The sequence below is a fragment of the Solanum stenotomum genome, chromosome 11, assembly GCF_019186545.1.
Source record: "Solanum stenotomum isolate F172 chromosome 11, ASM1918654v1, whole genome shotgun sequence".
Lineage (NCBI taxonomy): Eukaryota > Viridiplantae > Streptophyta > Magnoliopsida > Solanales > Solanaceae > Solanum > Solanum stenotomum.
The window spans coordinates 7183741-7207752 of NC_064292.1; the positions used below are offsets into that span (position 1 = coordinate 7183741).

At 35.3% G+C, this 24012-nt stretch overlaps 4 protein-coding genes across 8 annotated transcripts; 3 read left to right on the forward strand and 1 right to left on the reverse strand.

Moving 5' to 3' along the window:
- The first annotated feature begins 1241 nt into the window (after nt 1-1241).
- LOC125844496 (uncharacterized) lies at nt 1242-10028 on the forward strand. 4 transcript variants are annotated; one of them, XM_049523810.1, is made up of 18 exons: nt 1242-1937; nt 2025-2936; nt 3017-3103; nt 3183-3433; nt 4382-4474; nt 4634-4715; nt 4999-5058; nt 5128-5180; nt 5529-5695; nt 6200-6410; nt 6970-7027; nt 7133-7189; nt 7338-7583; nt 8927-8994; nt 9103-9159; nt 9240-9333; nt 9446-9586; nt 9679-10028. In XM_049523810.1, exons 1-18 carry the CDS (start codon nt 1599-1601, stop codon nt 9793-9795), a joined length of 3093 nt encoding a protein of 1030 aa, XP_049379767.1. In that variant the 5' UTR covers nt 1242-1598; the 3' UTR covers nt 9796-10028. The 4 variants fall into 4 exon arrangements, with proteins under 4 accessions (XP_049379767.1, XP_049379768.1, XP_049379766.1 ...); XM_049523811.1 differs by having other exon boundaries at nt 1242-1847; nt 1938-2936; XM_049523812.1 differs by having other exon boundaries at nt 1243-1847.
- A 2338-nt stretch (nt 10029-12366) lies between these two features.
- LOC125844508 (cyclin-dependent kinases regulatory subunit 1) lies at nt 12367-14520 on the forward strand. Its single transcript, XM_049523824.1, has 4 exons — nt 12367-12450; nt 12562-12632; nt 12763-12823; nt 14153-14520. Exons 2-4 carry the CDS (start codon nt 12580-12582, stop codon nt 14303-14305), a joined length of 267 nt encoding a protein of 88 aa, XP_049379781.1. The 5' UTR covers nt 12367-12450; nt 12562-12579; the 3' UTR covers nt 14306-14520.
- A 913-nt stretch (nt 14521-15433) lies between these two features.
- On the reverse strand, nt 15434-17077 carry LOC125844505 (uncharacterized). Its single transcript, XM_049523820.1, has 2 exons — nt 16311-17077; nt 15434-15495 (listed from the first exon to the last, which is right to left on the reverse strand). Exon 1 carries the CDS (start codon nt 17039-17041, stop codon nt 16412-16414), a length of 630 nt encoding a protein of 209 aa, XP_049379777.1. The 5' UTR covers nt 17042-17077; the 3' UTR covers nt 15434-15495; nt 16311-16411.
- A 1336-nt stretch (nt 17078-18413) lies between these two features.
- On the forward strand, nt 18414-22772 carry LOC125844509 (uncharacterized). Of its 2 annotated transcripts, XM_049523827.1 has the most exons (4): nt 18422-18571; nt 18964-19055; nt 22212-22332; nt 22423-22772. In XM_049523827.1, exons 3-4 carry the CDS (start codon nt 22250-22252, stop codon nt 22556-22558), a joined length of 219 nt encoding a protein of 72 aa, XP_049379784.1. In that variant the 5' UTR covers nt 18422-18571; nt 18964-19055; nt 22212-22249; the 3' UTR covers nt 22559-22772. The 2 variants fall into 2 exon arrangements, with proteins under 2 accessions (XP_049379783.1, XP_049379784.1); XM_049523826.1 differs by lacking the exon at nt 18964-19055 and having other exon boundaries at nt 18414-18571.
- Nucleotides 22773-24012: the final 1240 nt, after the last annotated feature.

The following is a 24012-nucleotide window of genomic DNA, read 5'->3' on the forward strand; positions in this document are numbered from 1 at the left end:
TGAATGTGTGGACATCTATTGTGTGCATGCCAGATTTGATTCAATGTATATGTTTTCAAAGTGTATATATGTGGAAAGTCAATTATATGTGAAGTATATGTTGTATGTATATGATTTCTAATGAAATAATATCAATTTTTTGATGGACAATTGAAATGCTATCGAACTTGGGCGAATGTGTGACTAAAGTGATGTGGCATGTCTTATTGAGTGACATCATTATTTATCTATTTCTTATTATTTTGAATTTTTCTTCTAAAAACGGCAAAAAGATTAATTTGTCGTTATTCACTATTGACATTTATTTCATTTGAACAATTACTCTTTATAAATAAAAGCCCAAAGACAAAAAAATTTCTTAGTTGATTTAAGTAGGGTTTCAACATCATTATAAGGCGTTACTTTCGATAATGCCTTCTACCGCTCTACTTCAATTTCATCTTTAAATTGCCCCTTTTTCCCCAGAAAAGTTTATTCATCTAATCGAGCTCTCACTTGACTTGAGACGTCTTACAAACATGAAATCAATCTATTTTTCATCCTAATGTGGTAGTCAGATCTATGCCGTTTTAGCCATTCTTAAGAGATCTGTTTAGCAGGGTGTTTATCTCACAAAAAAAGGGAGTTTTACTTAGAAAAGTCCGCTCTATCTCTTCAAGTGCCTGATATTCTTTCTTGACCACTCTCGATCGTTGTAAAATGGTAAGCATTCTTTCCTCTTCTATGCTTCATAACCGATTTCTGCTTTTTTCGATAAGAAGGTAAATTGAAAAAAATCAACCTATCATAGAAATGTGTTCAATTTTATATTTGCCGTAGTGAAATCAAAAACCTCAACGCCAGAAGATTAAGAAGAAAAGCTTCAACAAGTATTAAAATTATATAAAACCCCTAAAAATTTGAAAAATTCAGTATACATCTACTGATTTAGACGAGCTATTTTATGCATAACTTTTTTTTTTTTGGCAATCGATCTTTTTATCTGAACAATTAGAATCATGAAAACACATTTGATTTACAAATTACTTTTTCTATATGAAGATTACATTTTATTATTTTTACCACGGCGTGAAGCTCGAATAAGTACACTAGTCGGCCATCGGTCAAATGATGGAGGATCAAACCATACAAGGGAAAAAGTGGAGGACCTCCTCATAATACTTGCTACTTTTTGTAACGCCCGTTTAGACTAATCGGGGCTAATTGGGGAATTTAAAGAAATCCTTTTTTTCATATCAGTATTATCAATTCACCGGAAAACCCTAATTGTTCATCTTCCCCCAATTTTATTTTTCTCTCCCCAAAAATTTTCCGATCAAAAAATCAAACCCTAAATGGCTGCCATTATGCATGCTTTAGGATTTTCCAGGTTTGTGTATGGTTGAGAATCATCATCATCATCATGAGAAGGGGATTTTAGTTTTTTTTTTTAATTTGGGTGAATCTGCTTGTGTTTGGGGGTTGGTTGGATCTGTTGATTGATTGAGAATCATTAGAAGAGGGAGATTTTAGTTTTTTTTTTTGAATCTGCTGTGCCTTCGTTGTTGATTTTTGCGGTATCTGTTGATTGATGTGTGTTTGAATTGTTCTTTTTTGTAATGGCAAACGGTTCAGAGAAAGGGGAGATTGTTGTTTCGTCCATTAGGACTGGTATGAAACGGGAGTTTGCTATGATGATGAAGGCTCAAGCTGATTGGGACATTGGTGTTGGTCAAAAGAGGGTTACAAGGACATCACAATCGAGTCAGAATAGTCCTGGTAACGTTAGCAATGATAAGGTTTATGTGAAAAAGAGGAAAAGGGAGGTGAAAAATGTGGTTGATAGTGAAGATTTGTCGAATTTGAAGGTTGTTGTTGGTAAGGAATTGGAGAGTGATGGAGTTGTGAAAAAGGATGACAATGTGGTTTTGTTGAGTGAAGATTTGTTGAATTCGAAGGTTGTTGGTGAGGAATTGGAGAGTGATGGAGTTGTGAAAATGGATGAAAATGTGGTTTTGTTGAGTGAAGATTTGTCGAATTCGAAGGTTGTTGTTGAGGAATTGGAGAGTGATGGGGTTGTGAAAAAAGATGACAATGTGGTTTTGTTGAGTGAAGATTTGTCGAATTCTAATGTTGTTGGTGGGGAATTGGAGAGAGATGGAGTTGTGACAAGGGATGAAAATGTGGTTATTTTGAGTGAAGAGGAGGAGCCGAAGAGTGATGTGGTGGATTGCACTAGTGATGATGAGAAGAAAGGTAAGATGAATGAAGGAGTTGTTGGGTCTGGAGAAGAAGGGAATGCTAGCTTGCAGAATTGTGGAGATGATACTAAGACTGAAAAGGGTGAATCAGCGAAAACCAATGATGATTTTGATGAAGAGATGGCTGAAATTGTTCCTGAATTAGCTGCTACTGCTCAGGGTGATGGTAAAGATGAGCAAAAATGTGGTGATGATACTCAGAGTGAAATGCCTACAACAGGGAAGGCCAGTGATTTCATTGTTGGAGCAATGCCTGAAATTGTTCCTGAAGCAGCTGTTACTGCTCAGGCTGATGGTAAAATTGAGCAAAATTGTCGAGATGATGCAAAGACTGAAATGGCTAAAACAGTGAAGGCTAATGATTGCAGTGTTGAAGCAAGGCCTGAAATTGTTCCTGAATTAGCTGTTACTGCTCAGGGTGATGCTAACGATGAGCAAATACAGACACCTATGAGGCGGTTTACTAGGTCTGCTCTGAAAACAGAAGAGGACACAGAGGTATCTCAGTGCGATAGCATTAAGATTGTGGATGTTCATGAAACAGGTTCTGTAGGTACCATGTCTGCACCTGCAAAGTTGGAGTTGAAGATGTCCAAGAAAGTTGCACTAACTAAAAATCCCACAAAGTTGAAAGATCTTCTTGAAACAGGTTTGCTGGAGGGTTTACCTGTTCGCTACATTCGTGGCACTACAAAGGTGAGTTTTTTGAAGAGACATTTATTGAGTTTCCGTTTCGGCAATTCTGTTTGGATATTAACCAAATAATTGTAATTTAGGGGAGAGGGCGTCCTGCAAAAGGACTTCGTGGAGAGATTAGAGGGTCAGGAATATTGTGCTTCTGTGATAACTGTCATGGGACATCTGTAAGTGTAACTTTTTTGGATTTTCTTCAGTAGATTATCTGAATATCCCTTATATGATATATTTCCTTGCTCGGTACAGGTTGTTACACCAAATCAATTTGAGCTGCATGCCAATAGTGCCAACAAACGTCCACCAGAATACATCTATTTGGAGAATGGAAAAAGTCTGAGGGATGTATTAAGTATGTGTAAAGATGCTCCTTCTGATGAAGTAGAGATGGTAATAAAAAATGCCATCGGGAGTGCAGACGCTAAAATAAATGCTTCAGCATGTATGACTGCACAGGAGTTTCAATCTCCCCCTGTTCAAAGTAGTGAAGCTAGTAGCAGGTATAAACATCTAAGTGTTTTCCTGTTATGTTGATAACCCATCAAAAATATCTATGATTCTTCTCTGTTCAAATGCATCACAAAATGCACGAGGGATCATTAGTAGTTCTTTAATAATGGAAGAAGAAGTAATCCACCGAGTTTAGAAGGCTGTGATTGGTCCAAAGGGCGGGTCACAGACGGATTTCTTGGTTATCAAAATAAAAATAAAAATGGAAGAAGTAGGGATGACAATCCTCGGGCTGAAGTCCAACTTATGGCGCTAGCTTCAGCCTTCAGCTAGATCACTGAGATATGTAGATTTTTCTGTTGTCTATTAAAACAACAACATACCCAGTGGAATCCCATAAGTGTGGTTTGGGGAGTGTAGAGTGTACACAGACCTTACCACTACCTCAGGTAGGTAGAGAGACTGTTTCCGAAAGACCCTCGGTTCAAGTTTAGCAAATCCAAGTATAAAGAATAAGAAAAAAAACATAGCAACTAACAAGGGGAGCAGTGCAAATCCTACAACAGTAAGACAGTTATGCTTCACCAACAAAAAGAAAATGATATGAAATAAATGGATACACATTCTTATCCCCCCAAAAATAATATAATTGAAATGGTATTGTCATATAATTAATTCTTATCCCCCTAAAAGTAAAATTATTGAAATTGTATTGTCATATATTCTACTTCAGTCTTATTTCATATTCTCTACCATGGAATGCTGGAACATAACCTTTATGTTCTTTCTATTTTTTTGATTTTGTAAATGTAGTTCATTTATTAACAAGGCCAAAAAAACTGGCCTTATACAAGGGGTATACGATATACTACCATTATGTTCTTTCCATGTTTTAAATAATTAAAACATTTGCCTCGTATTTTACTTTGAATATCTTTAATTGTGTTATGATTCCTCACCTTTTTGCGTCAATATGTTATATCCCACATTTGTTTCAGGTCTACATCATCTGCGCCTGCTACAAAGTTGACCGATCGAATGCCCTCTGGCAGTGGAACTCAAAGTAAAGTTCACGGAAAGTTAACTAGAAAGTATGCCTTGTTGCTTGTTAAAGCTTTTGTTTTCTATCTTTGATGATTTATTTTTGCCATTGCTCTGGCATCTAAGCTTTTTATTAATTCTTTTTCGTACTTCTATTGGTTCGTGGTGTTTCTTTTTGACTTCATATTCTTGCTCTTCTGTCTCTACAGGGATCTGCGCATGCACAAACTTGTATTCGAGGAGGATGCACTTCCTGATGGAACTGCATTAGCATATTATGTCCGTGGACAGGTATATATTCAACTCAATTACATAGTTCCATTTTGAATTGCTCTACTTTTGTGTTGTAACAGGTTAGTATTCAAACCAATATTATATTGTTGAATTTTTAATTGCTCATCACATGTGTTGTTCCAAACATGCTAGAAGTTTGTTCACTAGATTTGTACATTCATAGCATTCACTCGGTGCTCCTTTGGTGGAATAAAAATTAATTACTTATCAAAGAATTGTTCACTAGATTTTTTCTTTTATACATTCTTTGTATTTTAATTTGCTTGCTGTCTCCTGGCAGAAATTGCTGGAGGGTTATAAGAAAGGTCATGGAATTTTCTGCTACTGTTGCAACACTGAGGTACGTAGTTCCTGCTTTCGTAAGTATTAAAATCAGCTGTCATATGCTAATGTCCTTGTTTTCATACAGGTCAGCCCTTCACAGTTTGAGGCTCATGCAGGTTGCGCTTCACGTCGGAAGCCGTGAGTGTCCGTTTCTTTTGTGGTTTATACTGGATAATTTGTGTAATGGATCAGGGACATATCCAAGTCATTTTCCCTGTTTTACCCCCTTTTCTGATTGACTTGTGGTTTTCACATTCCTTTTCTGGATGGGCAATGTCATATACACAACCCATCCAAAAAAGGAATGTGAAAACCACAAGTCAATCAGAAAAGGGGGTAAAACAGGGAAAATGACTTGGATATGTCCCTGATCCCTTACACAAATTATCCATTAATTAATGTTCTTCAAATACACGAATGGTGTTAGTGCAACTTCTTTGACTGAAAGATTTAGTTTGCGTTAATCCTTCTGTGTTACTTCGACAGTTATTTGTACATATATACTTCCAACGGGGTGTCTCTGCATGAGTTGTCTATTAAACTTTCAAAAGAACGAAGGTCCTCAGCTGAGGAAAATGATGATCTCTGCTCTATATGTGCTGATGGAGGGGACCTCCTGTGCTGTGACAATTGTCCAAGAGCTTTCCATGCCGGTAAATGTGTTTTACATTGTTGAATTCTTTTATCTACTGTCTATCTGTGTTTCCTTATAACAATTCAGTATCAAATTGTATTAGGAAGTTAGGATAATGCACCATATTAAGATATCTATTTAAAGATTTCTACAAAAAGGGCCGTTCATCAATCACCTATGCCATTCATCTATCATTACCACTATCGTCTGCCATGATCAACCACCACCATTTTAATTTTGAGAATTGGATCAAAGAATATTAAGGCAATGGTGTCAAACAAATTGAAGTCTAGGTTGCTTGTCAAACATTCACATCCACAGTTGGATGACTCATGAAAATCAAATTGCAGTTTCATCATAACACCAGAAAATCTGATGATGATTGATTTTCTGGCGTTATGATGAAACTGCAATTTGATTTTCATGAGTCATCAAACTGTGGATGTGAATGTTTGACAAGCAACCTAGACTTCAAGTTTCACGTGATCATTATGTGCTCATTGCAAACTTGTTTCTATTGCAGAGTGTGTTTGTTTGCCAAGTATTCCCACGGGTACCTGGTATTGTAAATACTGTGAAAACATGTTTGCAAAAGAAAGATTCGTTGAGAATAATGCCAATGCTAAAGCTGCTGGGAGGGTTGCTGGAGTTGATGCCATCGAGCAGATAACAAGACGATGCATTCGCATGGTGGAAACTTTAGAGACTGAAGTTAGTGTTTGTGTGCTCTGCAGGTCACATTTCTATTCCTACTTTTTCCACAACTAAGTCGACTTCATTTTAATTGATGGACAGAAGAAGTCACATGAGGCTTGAAGTGATATACTTGGACCTTCCATCATACTTTTTGCACCATACATTTTAAGAGCACTGACATATCATTTTGATTGTCCAAAAGAATAATGACTTAATTCTGATCATCTAGGGTATTTTCATTTTCTTCAAGGGAGATTCTTTTTTGTTTCTTTCAGTAGCCTGTATCAAGGAAATGATCTCTTATAGCCACTTAAAAATGACCTTTTAGATCTCTTATGTGTTAAAGTGAAGATATCTTGTAAAAAGGACATAAAACTAAAACAAGTTTGTAAAGGTCCACAAAATCAATCCTCTCGTATTATGCAATATGCACACTAGACACAGTTACATGTAGTTTAAGACATTAGTTTGTATTAATATATTAGATTAGTGATGATGGAGGAATAATATTAAAGTAGTGGTTAAAAAGTTAGTTTGCTAGAGAAAACATCATATGAAAGTCTACAAGTTGTTTCATAAGTTTCGCTAATGTTGCAGGGATCAGGATTTCAGCAAATCAGGATTTGGCCCACGGACAGTAATAATTTGTGATCAGGTATTGTTTTGTTAGCATTGAATAATATAATATCTGGCGTTTTTACTCTTTTGTGAGTTCTCAGTAAGGTCGAGCATTGAAGAAGTTTTCCATTGCTTTTTGTAGTGTGAGAAGGAGTATCATGTTGGATGTTTGAAGGAGCACAACATAGATGACTTGCAGGTTTGCAGAATTTCATGTTCTATTGCATGTTTTTCTATTTCTAGTATATCTCCTATGTACTTTCTGTTGTATAATTAGATTGTTTAACCTTGCACATATTTACACATACTGATCGCTAGTCAACGTTTTGAAACCCTCCTCAATTCAGGAATTGCCAAAAGATAAATGGTTTTGCTGCACAGATTGCAGTAGAATTCATTTTGCTCTGGAAAAGGTGGTATCAGATGGAGAGCAGAACATTCCTGAGTCTCTGTTGAAAGTCTTGAAGGAAAAGAATGAAGGAAAAGGTTCAGTGAATAACTCCAGTCTTGACATTAAATGGCGTCTGCTAAGTGGGAAAATGTCATCCGAAGAGACAAGGGTCTGGCTTTCTAGTGCTGTTTCAATTTTCCATGTGAGTTTCTTTTCCTAGTTTATTTCCTACTGTGCTTGTGACTCGGTAGAGGACCAGCCTAACCTCTAGGAGACCTGCTAAACATTCCTAATTGCAAATTGTTCATCTCTAAGAACTCATTTTCTATGAAATTGGAGACTGCTTAACTATCTTTTCCCAATGCATTCCTCTTCTATTTTCTATATGCGTTCATACATTTACATGAATACTATACTTTTATGTGCTTTAAGTTAGTTCCTACCTCTTTAGAAAGCAAACCAAGCTCCTTGATTTTTGGATCTCTAACCTTTTTAAAATCAGAGATAATTGGAGACCATTCCTGTTCTTAGGGTCCATGCTTTGCTTTAACATGCCTATATTTTAATATTAATTCACTTCTGGTCATACTAATGTAATGATCTGTTTTCTTTTTTACTTCCCCACTCTAAGCTTTATGAAGCTTTTGTGTCTCCCCCTCCCCTGAAAGTGTTTTATGATTAATAATTCAAATAATCTGTTAAGAGTGTTAGGTTAGGTTAGTGAGAAGAGGTCACTTTCTTTCTTAGTAAGAGGTTCGTTTTGACACCCGCAGATACTTTAAGCTCTCAGATTTTCCAATACCAGTTTCTCATCACAATTTGGTACTGTGTTGGCCCATTGCCTTGATCAATTGGAGCCTTCTTGGGGTTGGGGTTGATGGTCGGAATAGGAGCGTCACAAGTGATAGTTTAGATGAGGGTGGTTTTACATCCCTTAGTCTGGGATTTCGTTACTTCTGTTTCTCTCTTTCAGGTATAGAATTCTAACCAGCTAGCTCGCAACTCAGCCTGCCACAGCTATCATTGCCCAACTTGATGATTAGTTGTTTTGTGTTTCAGGAGTTCCCCTTTATTTTGTATATGGATTAAGTCAAGTTTGGCCCTTCTCAAAAAAAGAATGTCAAGTTTGGTGATTAGGCAATGATTTTGAAAGAACTAATATCATAACTACAATCATTTTTTTAATAACGGTTGTGTTTGGACCATTTTGTGTGCCCAACTATTGCACTGGGTACTTGCTACCGCCCGGCGCCCACTAATAGCTCCTATCTAACTCCTAATTCGTAAAGCAAATGAAGTGTTATAAATCCTATTCATTATGCCCCGAGTAAAGTCTGATGGGGATTAGAATCCCAGATTATCATATCCGCGAACAAAACTGCCTTTGTGTATTTGCAGTTAACTTAAACAATTTCCAGTTGTATTGTAATCTTGTTACCTATCTGCTAATACAGTTCTTATGTAGATAATTGTCATGCTAATTAGTGATGCTTACTGTGTATATATATGTGAATTTGATTATCTGTTCTTTGCCTTGTGGAATAGGAACAATTTGACCCAATTGCTGATGCAAGTACTAGCCGTCTAGATTTGATCCCACACATGGTCTATGGGTAAGTAATAACTTTTTTCTATTCATTTGATCTCTCAGTTCTTGTGAATACTCTCTTGTTTGGTACACATAACATCCCTCACTCTATTTTACATATCATGATGTTCAGAAGGAGTTTCAAGGACCAAGACTATGGAGGGATGTTCTGTGCAATATTATTGGTCAAGTAAGAAACCACTTCACCAGTGTTCCATACAAGTCTTCGGTAAGATGGTAACCCATACTGATTCTCTTTCCACTTTGCAGTTCATTGGTTGTTTCTGCTGGGATTTTCCGTGTTTTTGGGAAGGAAGTGGCTGAACTCCCTTTAGTTGCTACAAGTACTAATTGTCAAGGACAGGTAGCTCAATTTTAAGCTTACAATGTGTCTGATTTCAGTTTACCCTTACCTTGTGAGGATATACCTAGTCTTTTCCATTTTGTTAACTAAACATTTTGTTTTTCCTGCCCAGGGTTACTTTCAATCTCTGTTTTCTTGTGTGGAGAACCTTTTGCAGTCTCTGAAAGTAGAAAACCTTGTACTTCCGTCCGCAGAAGAAGCAGAGGCGATCTGGACAAATAGATTTAGCTTTACAAAGATCCCTGAAGAACAGGTAATTTGATATTGACATAAGTACGTGCATGCATTCCATCGACCCCTTTTCTAGAGTTTCTGTTGTTAACCCACGCATCAATCTCTTTGCAGATGAAGCAGTATCGAAAAAATTATCAGATGATGGTTTTCTCTGGAACATCCATGCTGCAGAAGCAAGTGGGGGGCTCTCAGCGTGATGAAGACAATTTTACTTTAGGAGATGCATGATTTGTTGTGCAGATATTTTGTGGAAAATGGTTTTGATTTTTGTGTCAGACAAGGGATGTACAGTGGCTGGCTCTAGTTTCAGTTTGGTGGTATATATGGGGAATAGCGTAGTCATCATATGTTAGTTACCCTGTGAATGTTACATCAGTTGTTAGTAGGAGCTATGGTTCAGAAACGTTGGATTATCTCAGTTGTGGAAGTTGGTAAACTGTGAAGTTCAGCAGGATTTAGATATAGCGTGCTGTCTTGTTTATCTTATATGAGAACGAGAATATTCAGTGCTGCTGTAAAATGGCTCCATTTTTGCTACATTAACAATTGAAAAGTCGCCTTAGTTTATTACTGCATTTGATTTGTTATTTTAATCATTATCAGCACTCTTCCCTCTTCAACAACATACCCAGCGAGATCCAACAACGGGTATGGGGAGGGTGGGTGTTGTTATTTTTATCAACACTCTTTCCTCTTTAACAACATACCCAACGAGATCCATCGACGGGTTTGAGGAGGGTGGGTGTTGTTATTTTAGTCATTATCAACACTCTTTCCTCTTCAATGACAACATACCCTAAGAGATCCAACAAAGGGTATGGAGGAGGGTGGGTGTTCATAGATAAGCCCTATCGTTGTGCGGTAGAGTCCTTGTGGTGGGGTATGTGGAGGGTGGGTGTTGTTATTTTAATCATTATCAATGCTCTTTCCTCTTCAACAGCATACCCAGCGAGATCCAACAACGGGTATGGGAGGGTGGGTGTTGTTATTTTAATTATTATCAACACTCTTTCCTCTTCAACAACAACATATCTAGCGAGATCCATCAACGGGTTTGAAGAGGGTGGGTGGGTGTAGTTATTTTAATCATTATCAACACTCTTTCATCTTCAACGACAACATACCCTGCGAGATCCAACAAAGGGTATGCGGAGGGTGGGTGTTCATAGATCCTTACCCTATCTTTGTGGTGTAGAGTCGTTGTGGTGGGGTATGAGGAGAACCAATGTACATAGACTTTATTATTACCCATGTGTAATAGATGGATGTTTTCGATAGACCCTTGGCTCAGGTATAACTTTATCATTACCCTTGGCTCAAGCGTGAACCAACACTCCGCTTGAGTAGGAGTAACTTTTCCAATTATAATCCTCCCTCCACACACAAAAAAATTAATCATTTCAAACTGATTTAGAACTTTGATTTTGTTTCTCCAAAAACCAAATTTAAGTCCATTCTTCTCAAATAAACCATAAAACTNCCCAACGAGATCCATCGACGGGTTTGAAGAGGGTGGGTGTTGCTATTTTAGTCATTATCAACACTCTTTCCTCTTCAATGACAACATACCCTGAGAGATCCAACAAAGGATATGGAGGAGGGTGGGTGTTCATAGATAAGCCCTATCGTTGTGCGGTAGAGTCCTCGTGGCGGGGTATGTGGAGGGTGGATGTTGTTATTTTAATCATTATCAACACTCTTTCTTCTTCAGCAACATACCCAGCGAGATCCAACAATGGATATGAGAGGGTGGGTGGGTGTTGTTATTTTAATTATTATCAACACTCTTTCCTCTTCAATAACATATCTAGTGAGATGCATCAACGGGTTTGAGGAGGGTGGGTGGGTATAGTTATTTTAATCATTATCAACATTCTTTCATCTTCAACGACAAAATACCCTGAGAGATCCAACAAAGGGTATGCGGAGGGTGGGTGTTCATAGATCCTTACCCTATCTTTGTGGTGTAGAGTCGTTGTGGTGGGGTATGAGGAGAACCAATGTACATAGACTTTATCATTACCCATGTGTAATAGATGGATGCTTTCGATAGACCCTTGGCTCAGGTATAACTTTATTATTACCCTTGGCTCAAGGGTGAACCAACACTCCGCTTGAGTAGGAGTAACTTTTCCAATTATAATCCCCCCTCCACACACAAAAAAATTAATCATTTCAAACTGATTTAGAACTTCGATTTTGTTTCTCCAAAAACCAAATTTAAGTCAATTCTTCTCAAATAAACCATAAAACTAGTTGAAAACCAAAAAAGAAGAAAGAAGAAAAAGGTTGCTCCTATTGAATGCCAGTGCTTTGTCTAGGGCTAGTAAGACTCATTAGAGAAGGATAAAGATCTTTTGATTTCATGGATAACATGAACGTCTTACCCTTTTATTCTCTCTTTATACGAGTCAATTATGAAGCGTGGAAGAGAAATTATCTAATTCAAAATATAAATCGTAAAAAGAAAATACTTATTATATAATTACAAATATAATTTATTCAAATCATCACTTATTAATGTAAGTAGGTGGATTTTCATTATAAATTTATTTTTTAGTAAATAACTCTAATTTTCTCTATTGCAAAAAAAAAAAACAATTAAGAACCTAGAAATTCCACGTGTAATGGAAACATCTAGAACTATTTCAACTGAGCGGGAAAAATCATTCAAAATTCAAAATTTAAAAATGTGCCGTTATTCCCCTTTTAATCATTTAAAAACTTCTAAATGAGGTAAAACAATTTTGGTTATTTATTAATTCAAACAAATTCGCCTAAATTTCTGAATAAAGCACTCCATATTCCTCCCTTTTCCCCCATTCATTTCCCATCCATTTCTCTTTTTTTCGTCTCCATTTCTCCGATCGGCACAACACAAAGGTAAACGTTTCTGCCAAATTCATCAATTTTAATGAACCTGCTTTCTCCAGTCAATACGGATCTGTTTAATTCAGTTTTTTTTTTGCTGATGAATTTGTTTTTTTTTTTCAGTTGTTTTTGAACTGAAAAATGGGGCAGATCCAGTATTCTGAGAAGTATTTTGATGATACCTATGAGTACAGGTATTCTGTTTGCTTAATCGGTTTGAATGTATTCTGTTTGCTTAATCAGTTTGAATTTCTAGTGTTTTTTGTTTGTTTTTTCAATTAATTCGTAGTTTTTTTTGTTTTTGCTGGATTTTGGATTTTGCAGGCATGTTGTTCTTCCTCCTGATGTAGCGAAATTGCTTCCTAAGAATCGTCTTCTATCTGAGGTGAGTGATCGGTTTTACTTCTTAGGGTTTTTGTATGTATTCATTTTCACGTAGTTGAACTAGCAGATTAAAATTAGTGATATTTTATGCATTCATTTAGGAGTTTCTTCGATTGAAATGATTAGTTGATTGTGCTAATCAAAGTAAGGGATAATCGTGCTTAGCAAATGATAATCAGTGATATTTTGAGTTTTCATTTCGGAAATTCTTTGATTGAAATGATTAGTGGAATGTGCTAATGAAAATAAGTGATAATTGTGCCTAGAAAATGATTATCAGTGATATTTTGTGCTTTGATTTTGGAATTTCTTCGATTGAGATGGCTAATGGAATGTTCTCATGTAAATTGGTGATAATTGTTCCTAGCATGTGATAAGTAGTGATATTTTGTGTTCTCATTTTGGAATTTTTTTCAATTGAAATGATTTGTTGAATGTGCTAACCCAAATAAGTGATAACATGCCTAGCAAATGATAATCAGTCATATCTTGTGCTTTCATTTTGGAACTTTTTGAATGAAATGATTAGTCGAATGTGCTGATCAAAATGAGTGTTATGGTGCCTAGGAAGTGATAATCAGTGACATTTTGTTCTTTCATTTCAGAATTTCTTCTACTGAAATGTTTAGTTGATAGTGCTAATAATCAACATAAGAGATAACATGCCTAGCAAGTGATAATCGGTGATATTTTGTGCTTTTGTTTTGGAATTTCTTTACTGAAATGATTAGTTGAATGTGCAAAACAAATGGTAATCAGTGATATTTTGTGCTCTAATTTTTGGAATATCTTCAGTTGAGATGATTAGTTGAATGTGCTAATCAAAACTAGTAATAATCGTGCCTTGCAAATGATAATCAGTGATTGTGCTTTCAATTTGGGAATTTCTTTGATTGAAATGATTTGTTGAATGTGCTAATCAAAATAAGTGATATCTTGCCTAGCAAGTGACAATCAGTGACATTTTGTGCTTCCATTTTGGAATATCTTCGATTTAAATGAGTAGTCAAATGTGCTAATCAATATAAGAGATAATCAGTGATATTTTGTGCTTTTGTTTCAGTAATTTTCCTACTGAAATGATTAGTTGAATGTGCACAAAAGAAGTGCTAATTGTGCCTACTAAATGATAATCAGTGATATTTTGTACTTTCATTTTTGGAATATCTTCAATTGAAATGTTTAGTTGGATGTGCTGATTAAATAAATGGTATAGTGCCAACTATTTAGATTAGTTTGTTCTTTTGCACTAAATGAAATCTCATCTGGAATGTGGCTTTGTTCTTTTGCATGTGGTTTATGTTGTTTGTCTTATTTGATTGATTCTTAGAATGAGTGGCGGGCAATTGGAGTTCAGCAGAGCAGAGGATGGGTGCACTATGCTATTCATCGACCAGAGCCCCATATCATGCTCTTCAGGAGGGCACTGAACTATCAGCAGCAACAAGAGAACCAGACTCAGCAAGTTCTGCTTGCCAAGTGAAGAAACATGTCTCTCGTTTCTTTTTCCTAATGAATCAGATCATATACAGATAGTAATGTTCATTTCATCTAGAAATGATATGATAGTTTTATGGATGTCTAGTTAAATGTCTGGATTTTTAAGGATGTTAAGTACTGTAATGCTTAGCTCTTGTGGAGTTTAGGTTTTGAATTCCCGTATTCTAAACAATCAGGTTTTATATCCGTGTGCTTGGAATTGGTACTCTATGAATGTCTCACTGGATGGATTCTGACCAGTTTGCATTTCTTTACTTTGGCATCATACATGTTGGAACTATTTGGTTCGTCATGTATTGGATGAGCTGCACGTTCTTTTAATTCTTGTGATGTTGACGCCCTACCTCTTTTTTGTTGGCATCTTTTTAGTCATGGTTGAATCACTTTCTGCATTTCAGATGCTGGATGTGGACCATATTACTCAGGTATTGAATATGTAGGAAATGTTATCATTGAATATTGATGTGGAGGAACCACTCAACCTAGTTCTCATCTCCACAATTTTGTGAAACGATTACTCTTAGCATGCCACATCTTGTTTATTTTACCATGTTACTGTGTTCTCCTGTTGACTTTTAACTAAGAGAAACTCAAGTCTTCATCAGTGTGTGCTGAGATGTCCTGTTACTATATTCTATCTAACTTCGTTGGTCTATATTCTCCAATTACGTCATACTGTTATAACTGGCCTTCTGCTGTTTTTTTTCTGAGCAAAGTTCACAATGCATTCCTTAGCTAGTGTTAGATCAAAGACTGGAAGAAATGTGTGGTCTTGTTCTTCTATTACTCGATAGCATCAATTAGAGCTATAAACGCCCTTCGCCCCTCCTTCCTTGTCCCTTACGAACTCAGATAATGATATGCTGATTGAATTTTACTTAGTTTCAGGCTTGGATTGATCTCTGATAATACTCTGTTTTGATTTATTAAATGAACTCAAAAATGTGAGTTGTAGAGTTTCAAGATTCTTTCAATCTGCTTTGAGATTTATTAACTGAATAAATTGTTAATCAAAACTACCAACAGATATTATACATCAATTGAAGAACAACTAGGAGTTTAGAAGCTCTCTAAGCAGTGATGAACAAAGAAGAACTATGAACAGAAAGAAGGGAGAAGATATTATTCATTTTGGCTAAAATTTCAAACTACAAATTGAAGCATTCATCAATGCTTAATAGATTGAATTAGAAGCATCTAGAAGGTTCACATCACATGTGAATGATTCAACTAACTAACTCTGCCATTGCACATGTCATCCTAACAATCATCTAACGAACTTGTAACAATCCTAACAATGGCTTCTATACTCCGCTCCAACTGAGCTTCTGGAAACAATCTGTTGTTTCTGAAACTTCTAAGACACCAAGACTCACCAAATACATAGCCTGTAATGGAACTTCTAGTGTTGGGAGTCACACCAACATGTCAGCATAGTGGTAGGTTTCTTAGGCTTCCAAGACACCAAAGACTCACCAAACTTGACTACATGGCCTGTAATGGACCTTCTAGTGTTGGGACAAGCAGCCCAATCACAGTCACACCAACATGTGAACATAGTGATAGGTTTGGCCTGCAACCAACACTCTTTGACCTACTATGTCTTTTAAGCTATGGTACAAGGACCTGTAACTAAACTATACTTTCTCTTCCCTAATAATGCAATCCTCATCGACCTGCTCTAGATCCCACAATTCTCTGAACCTGTCAACTTAATGGGAATCAACACAGCTCCTGAAGCGTCTGACTGGCCAATGTATAAAGGAACAATCTTTGTGATCGCCATTGTTGCAATCTTCAACTACATAGCTAAAGGATATCTAATCTAAGCTATAACACTACTCCTAGATAGCCAGGATCAAATGCTCTGATACCATGTTAAACACTAGGCATTTGAACAACGAAGAACTATGAACATTAGAAAGGGAGGAAGATATCATATTCATATTGTCTAAAATTTCAAACTAAAAATTAAAGCATTCATCAACGTTTTATAGACTGAATTAGAAGCATCTAGAAGGTTCACATCACCTGTGAATTACTCAACTAACTACCTAAAATTCTCTCAATTCAACTAGTAATTTAATGGCTACTCCTTTGAACCTTCAACAACAACTTTCAAATTTTCATGATACAACTGAGTTTTATTCATCATAAGCTCAGATTCTTTCAATTTCAGCTCCATCCATTTCTCATTCATCTCCATCAGTTTCTTCTTCCCCAATTTCCTTAACCCTTCTTTACAATACTCATTCCTCTGAAACACCATTGTCATTTCATTCACCAAAAACGAAAAATCATCCAAATTCACATCTTCATCTTCATCATGATTTTCTTCTTCTACTACTAATAATTCCTTTCCCTTAGCTGCATTTCGGCCCCAAATCTTTCGCCCAATTTCGTAAATCTCGCCGTCGTGTGGAGTTTTGATTTGGGATTTGGATCTAGCCAACTTGTGGTACTTCTCTTTCAGTTTCTTCAGCTTATTCGCGATCTGTGCATCGGTGAAGTTTCCGGTACGGAGGCCGTTGTTGTTTGGGGATTGTGAGAGGGTTTTGAGGAGTGCGATTTCGTCGTTTTCGGAGAAAAGTCTGTGAGTTTCTGCAGATTTTGTGATTGTTTTGGTGATCGGTAGCGTTGAATTTTCCGGTGACTTGAGGGAGTTTGTACGGTGGTTCACGGCGGTGGTGGATGTTTCCCGAGAGCGTGAGTGGGTCATGGTTTTTTGCCGATGTGTTTCGTAGTGAGAGTTAAATCTGGGAACGGTGAGATGGTGAACTTTTAAAGTGAAAAATTACACGTGTTTAACCTAGGGTAAGTATGATACGATATCGTTTAATTTAAAAGAGAAATATTGAAAACACTCTAAACACGTGTTTAACCTATGGGTACATATGATACTTCATGATTTTGTTCCAATTTATGTGATATAATTTAATCTGATATAGGATTTAAAAGAGAAAAAGTATTGACAAAACTCTTATTTTGGATGTGAAGTTTTTTTAGTTTAATTCTCGAACTATAAGAACATTCGTTTATTTGACTAATTGAACTTAAATACACTCCTAATTTAGCATTATGAGGGAAATACGCCCCAAATTTTTTATCAAGTTTAGAGCGTTTTTAACACTTTTTTAGACTTTTTATTAAGAATTTCATGCTCATACATGAGTTTGAGGCCTTTTGTTATATTATGTGGTAAATCAGAGTGTATCTAAGTTTAATTAGTTAAGTAAAAAAATATTTTTAAAATTGTCAATAATTTGAAGACGAAAATAATAATTTGTAGAAATGTTTTTAATATTTTTTCAAAAATTAAATTTGTGTTTTTAACCTGCCATGAGATTTATGTAGTTATAGAAATATATCATCTAGTGCAGAGATAAATTCAATTTTTTTTAGGAGGATGCAGAGATATGTTCATGATTATGTTATAAAAATAATATTGCGAATGTTTATTATACAATTTTTTTGAGATAAGCAAGGAGTTTACAAATAACTCAAGCAAATAACTTAAACAAGCAATTCACAAGTAATTTCTTTGAGATCGAAATTAAGCAAATAGATTATAATTTACTCAAACATGCAAATTTGTAAGTGGTTTTAAAAAGTTTTAAACATCTTTTTTTTTATATATATAAATAAGAAATCAATTCAATTTATTTATATTATTAATACAAAGCTGAATAATATATCCATACCTCTTTATATGTCTTTATTATATTTACTTTATAGTCTTTAAAGTTTGAACTTTATAACTTTTTATAGAGTTTTCAAGTTAATATATATTAATTGTTTTTATGATTACATATTTATCATAAATAAGATGAATTTATTATAATAATAAAATATTCAATATATAATTTCATAAGTAAAATTTGAAAAAGATATGATGATATATGCACACGTTATTTATTTTTTAAACATCAAGATGTTATTTCCATTAAAAAACAATATACTTCTAAATTTAAAATAATTAATCTTGTACTTTTATTATTTATTACTGTATATAATATATGTATATATTCTTAATGAAATGTGTAAGAGTAATAAAATTGGAAAAATAGTTTAAGAAAAAAAAAATAAAGGGGAAAAGATAATGGTCCATTTAGCAAACAACATCAAAATTATCAAGCGGGTCGGGTACAGCCGATAGAGAAGAAGAGACCATCGGAGCCGAAAAAGCTTCAGTTCGCCGGCGATTGTTAGTCGGAGAATCCCATTTTCCCGGCTCCTCAGATTCTTCCTGGTAAAGTTTTATTTTTTCTTGGAATTCACTCTCCTACTAGGATTACGACTCTCGGAATTTATCATTCGGATAATCGTAGCTCAGTTGGTTGAGTATCTGAACTTTTTTACTTTTTCATCGTTTAGCATTTTTGGGGAAATATTGACATTTGATTGATGAAACTTTGTAGGCTACTACTTGTAATGTACTGAAATCAGCAGAGGCGGATATAAGATTTAAACTTGATTTGAAATTATGAGTGTATAATATTTGGTGAATTTAACTTTGTGGGCTCCTTTCCATACCATTAGTCATAGTATTACTCTAGTAGTTTCTTATCCTTTGTGTTTGGTTACTATTTGTTATTGCTGATACTTCGGTTATCATATTATCTTGTTGTCATTATTGTTCAGGAGTATACTATTTTGTTAGGGCTTCTTCATTTTTGTACTGTTTTTCTTCCTTGAGCTGAAGGTCTATCGGAAACCGTCTCTCTACCTCCGAGGTAAGAGTAATGTCTGCATACAGTCTACCCTCCCCGAACTTCACTTTGTGGGATTACACTGCCTGTTGTTGAAGTGTTTGTCACATGTTGAAAATACTGGGTTGGGTTGAATCTGTAACTAGTTAAGCTACATAGATCATTTCTGAAATGATGCATTCAAGGTTTGGTGCCAAGATGCATTCTTTTTCTTTTTATTATGAATGAGATACCTAAGAGTGAATATTGACTATAGTGGCCACGACTACATTTTCTGATCCACAATATGCTTTCATTCATTTACATGTGAGAAATATCTTTCTCGGTATTTTCTCTACATATGAGTCATGCCAGAACTGTAGTTCACTTTTATTTTTACTATAGATTTCTATAAACTTGGTAAATCCTGTTTTAAACTTACTAGTCCTTGCCTGCAAACTCATTCTGTATGTCGAAGACAACCTCCTTTGTTAACCAACCAAATTGTTGCTACTGTATTTTGTAGAGATTACCTTCCTCTGCATGGCTTGCTTTTCAAGACTTCGTTTGAATACCTCCATAACCATCTCCCGGATAGTGTTCGGTTAAATATCTCTGTTCTATGAATACCCAACTCGAGGTGACCTTATCATAGGTAATATGCTGGTGCTCTCCATTACTATCATCCGGTAACAAGTTCCTCATTAATTCCTACAGATGTCTAGACAAAAGACATAAGACCATGTGGTATACTTGATAGTGTTGCTTCAATCATAGTCCTTCCTTTAGAGAGGTATTGTTCCAGCCACTGCTCTAATCTCCTTTCTTACAAATCTCTAGTTTCGGAAGTTAACCATCCTTGAAAGTTGAACCTCCCTCCTAACAAGACCAATATTTGTGAAAAGTTCAACTACCTTGTGCGTTCTCACCTTAACAATGGTGTGTATATTTGTGCGCCTTCCAAACCGGTTCTTGCTTTCTCATGTTAATGCTCAAACCGGATACTGCCTCAAACTGTATTAGCATTTCAACAATGCTTTGATTTGTTGAGATTCATTGGAAATTTGTGTCATTAGCAAATAAGAAATGTGTAATGCGTACGTCATCTCATGACACACCGCTTGTTCCAATGCCTCTCAAAATCTCTTTGGATGGCTTTTTTTTAAAAAAGAAATTCTTATATAAATTTTGTCTGGGCCAGCTTGTATGCATCTCGACTAGTACATGGTACCCGCTATTTCCCACAAGCATAGGTACCATTTAACTTTGCTAACCTAGGTTTAGTAGATTCAAAAAACACCTAGACTTTTTTGTCTTTGGGATATGGACACTAGTCTCCAAAGTTTGTTCCCACGTCATTGACCACTAGGCCACATCCTTTGGTGCTTCGAAGGCATTTTCCTAATAGCTTAATTAATAAGTCCATCAAAAATAGGAGTTATAGTGGGGATAGTGGATCCAAAATTGGGAGTTCTCAATCATGATGGGAATGATCTCAGTAGGTTGAGAGAGGTTCCCATTGGATGGAAAATCCCTTCCATAGTATAAATTCGCAGATCGAATCCATAAGTAATATACACATTTTATACGATGTATGAAGCCCACTCGTGGAATTTCACTGAGTATGTTGTTCTTGTATACAATGGATGAAGCAACTGAATTATATTAATCATGCATGATAATGAATAGTTCAAAACTTTTTCCTTTGACAAGGAATATATAAATGTTTTCTTGTATTATTTAAAGTTTAGTCAATGGAATTGAGAATGTTTTGGTGTTTGCTCTGTATTATTATCTGTCCTTCAGTGAAGATAGATGGGGTATTCAGTATGGCTATATAACGTGTCATTGTCTCAGGTTAAAGTAGTGTGTTCTCAAAACATTCAGTATAAGAGATGTAAAGAGCCAAAATTTGGGTAAGATTGAAAAAAATCCTTGCCCCAGTTCTTCTTCCTTGATACCAAATGTCCATGGGAATGTATTCTATAACAGCTCATTCACTGTGAGTCTGTGACCATTCATGCCTTTCAGCCCAAGGTCAGACCACCAGCGCATCCTGACAAATGAGCAGCATCTCTGATGTTAGACCTTTTAAGTCCATATTGTCATTGACTTTGACATACTTTCACCTTTTAGTAAAGATGATGGGGAATAGCTGATAATCACCCTTGCTTGAGAGGTGGTATTAGGCAACTCAAGTTGTTAAGAGTTGTTCAACCTACTAATGACTTCTCTATGTGCATCAACCACAAGACGGTACTCTATTACTAACTTTGTCCCCCCGTACTGCTAAACACTTATATTTTCGCTATATTTCACCTAAAAAAGTTTACTTCTTAACCTAAAAAAGTTTACTTCTTAAAACTGTTGAAAGAATTGTCTTAAGGCAGTATATTGTTACTCCTTATCAATAAAAAGGACAAACAAAGGCAGTATTTTGTCATAAGCTTTTCTGGGCCCATTAGAAAACTGTTTTAAGTTTGTCGTTTAGAATTTGATTTCGTAGGATAAACTAAAGCACAAAATATAACATAGAGAAATTAGAGTAGATATTATCTACTAATTGTATCTTTGACAAAGCATAGGTATATCATTTCTTTTAGCATTAGTACCCGCAGTTGTAGGTGATAAAGAGTACAACCAATGGATTTTTCTGTCTTATGTTCTGATATCAATGACATGGCATTGGGAAATCGTTCTCCTAAATCTGTAAAATTTGAATTCGATAAATTGACAAGGATTCTTCATATCAGAACTCAATCGGTTACAACCCAATGGTTTATGAATAAAATCATTGTTGTCATTAGTAGTGACCGAAGGAGAAAGTCTCTGTCCCTGCATCACTTAGCAGCATGATACGTTGCAAATATTCCTGAACGTAATCTTTTTTTTTATATAATGGTAACTGTAGTTCCTGAACGCAATTTTATTATTCATGACATCTTGGATGTCCCTTAACCATTATAAATATTGTTCAAGTCACCTTTGAACTGTTATGTATAGCAGAAAGATATGTTTAAGGGAACGTAATCCTACTATTCATGCCGTCTTTTACGTCTCTTAACCTGTGTGATATTGTTGGAGCAACCTTCAAACAGTTGTGTATTGCAGAAATATATGTTGAAGTTGTGCCTGAATGTAGTGCTATTGCCGTGTTTGACATCTCTTAACCTGTGTTCTCTTCTTTTTTCTTTCTCCCAGTTGTAGGATACTCAAACATCCTACTTTATCTTCACTTGATGTCTCGGAAGCGTAATGTCATTGTTGCCACAGGCTTGCTAGTCTTTGCATCTGCTGGCTTATCCTTTCCGTTTTACCTGGCGTAAGCAAAACTTGATTGCTTGTCAAAAAATGAAGAGGTGAACTTTCATATTATTTTGCTTAATTGAAAGTTATCATTGTTTCAATTCAGGTCAAGATCATCAAGGGCAACTCCAGTCATTGATTCATCAAAGCCATTGCCACCCCAGGCGACGTTTCGTGGCCCTTACATCAACACAGGATCGCGTGATATTGGGCCTGATCATCAAACATACCCTAAGAAATAACATCTTTCTAGATTAGATATTAGTTTTGCTAGTTATTGAAGTCACTCTAGATTTCCCCTTTCTTTCTATTTAATGAAAAGAGATAATAATGAGAGTCTGTTGAAACTGGCTCAGGAGAAATTAGAATGTTTGAGAGTGATCCAGGAGCGCCCTAGCTGGCCTGGACACCATTGTTATCGAAAACTCTGGAGGAAATTTGCATGTTTGAGAGTGATCGAGGAGCGTCCTATCTGGCTTGGATACCACTGTTACAAGAAAAATTGTTCTTTCTTTTAGAGATTTTCAGACATGTAACTGTGATGTTGCTTTATTGTTCAGAAACAACGATATGTAATATGCTGCATGGCAGCGAGGCTAGAATTTTCACTAAAAAGTTTGAAAATGAGGGTAAAAAGAAAGGGAAAATTGACTTTTTTTCCCCCTCTTTTTTATGGTTTGGTTTAAATGGAAGAAGGCATGTTTTTCTTTTTCTCTTTTTTAGATAACATCAAAATATGACAAATTGTTTTCCTTCTTTCCCACTTACTTTCATACCAAATTAAACTAAAAGAAAAGGAAACCTACTCTAAACATTGGTGGGAAATTGGGAATACAACCACCTTAATGTTGACGCTAGATTTATTTTACTGAATAGAAAAAGCAAAGAAGAAAATTGTGTTCACATATTTTCCATATTTGGTTGTTTAAATCTTTTAAGAAAATAAGTTCTAAATGAAAGAAAATGACTTTCTTGTTGTACTGTATTGTTAAATTTATCATTAGGTAATATCGAAAAAATTTATTTTGTGTAATCATCAATTTAGTGTGATTGTATTGTTATTTTATTTTTCTTCTTCTCATTTTTTCATATACTTATTTATTAATAATTTTATTTTATCTTTTTTTCTATCTGAGCTTTATCCTATTTTCGTGTAAGTTTATCCTTCAAATTATAGATTGTGACATTATATGACGATGGATAACGATACAATATATTCAAATGTTAGTATACTTTTATTAAAATAAAATACAAAATAAGATAATATAATACATGACGATATGATATATTATGAAATTATATGAAATAGCTTGTCTAAATATAGTGATATGACATTTCAAGCTCATTATCTTCCTCTCCTTACTCCAAAATCATACTAGAAATATTATTATTATTTTCGAATTTTGAGTTGAAAGTGTTTAATAGAAATATTTACCATTGACATTTAACCATTGATTTTATCTCCTCTCTACTTTCACAGTTTTTTTTGTTTCTCATATGTTCTGTAATATTCATATTAGAGTCTGATCAAATCTAAATTTGTGTAGAAAAATCTCACATTAAAAACAAATAGCTCTCTAACAAAGACGACTTCGTAATTAAGGTAGTCAAACCCAAAAACTCTAACCAGACGAAGGAGTATTTACCACTCCACTCATCGTTTCTTCTTCTTCCTATAGCTCCACCACCACAACTT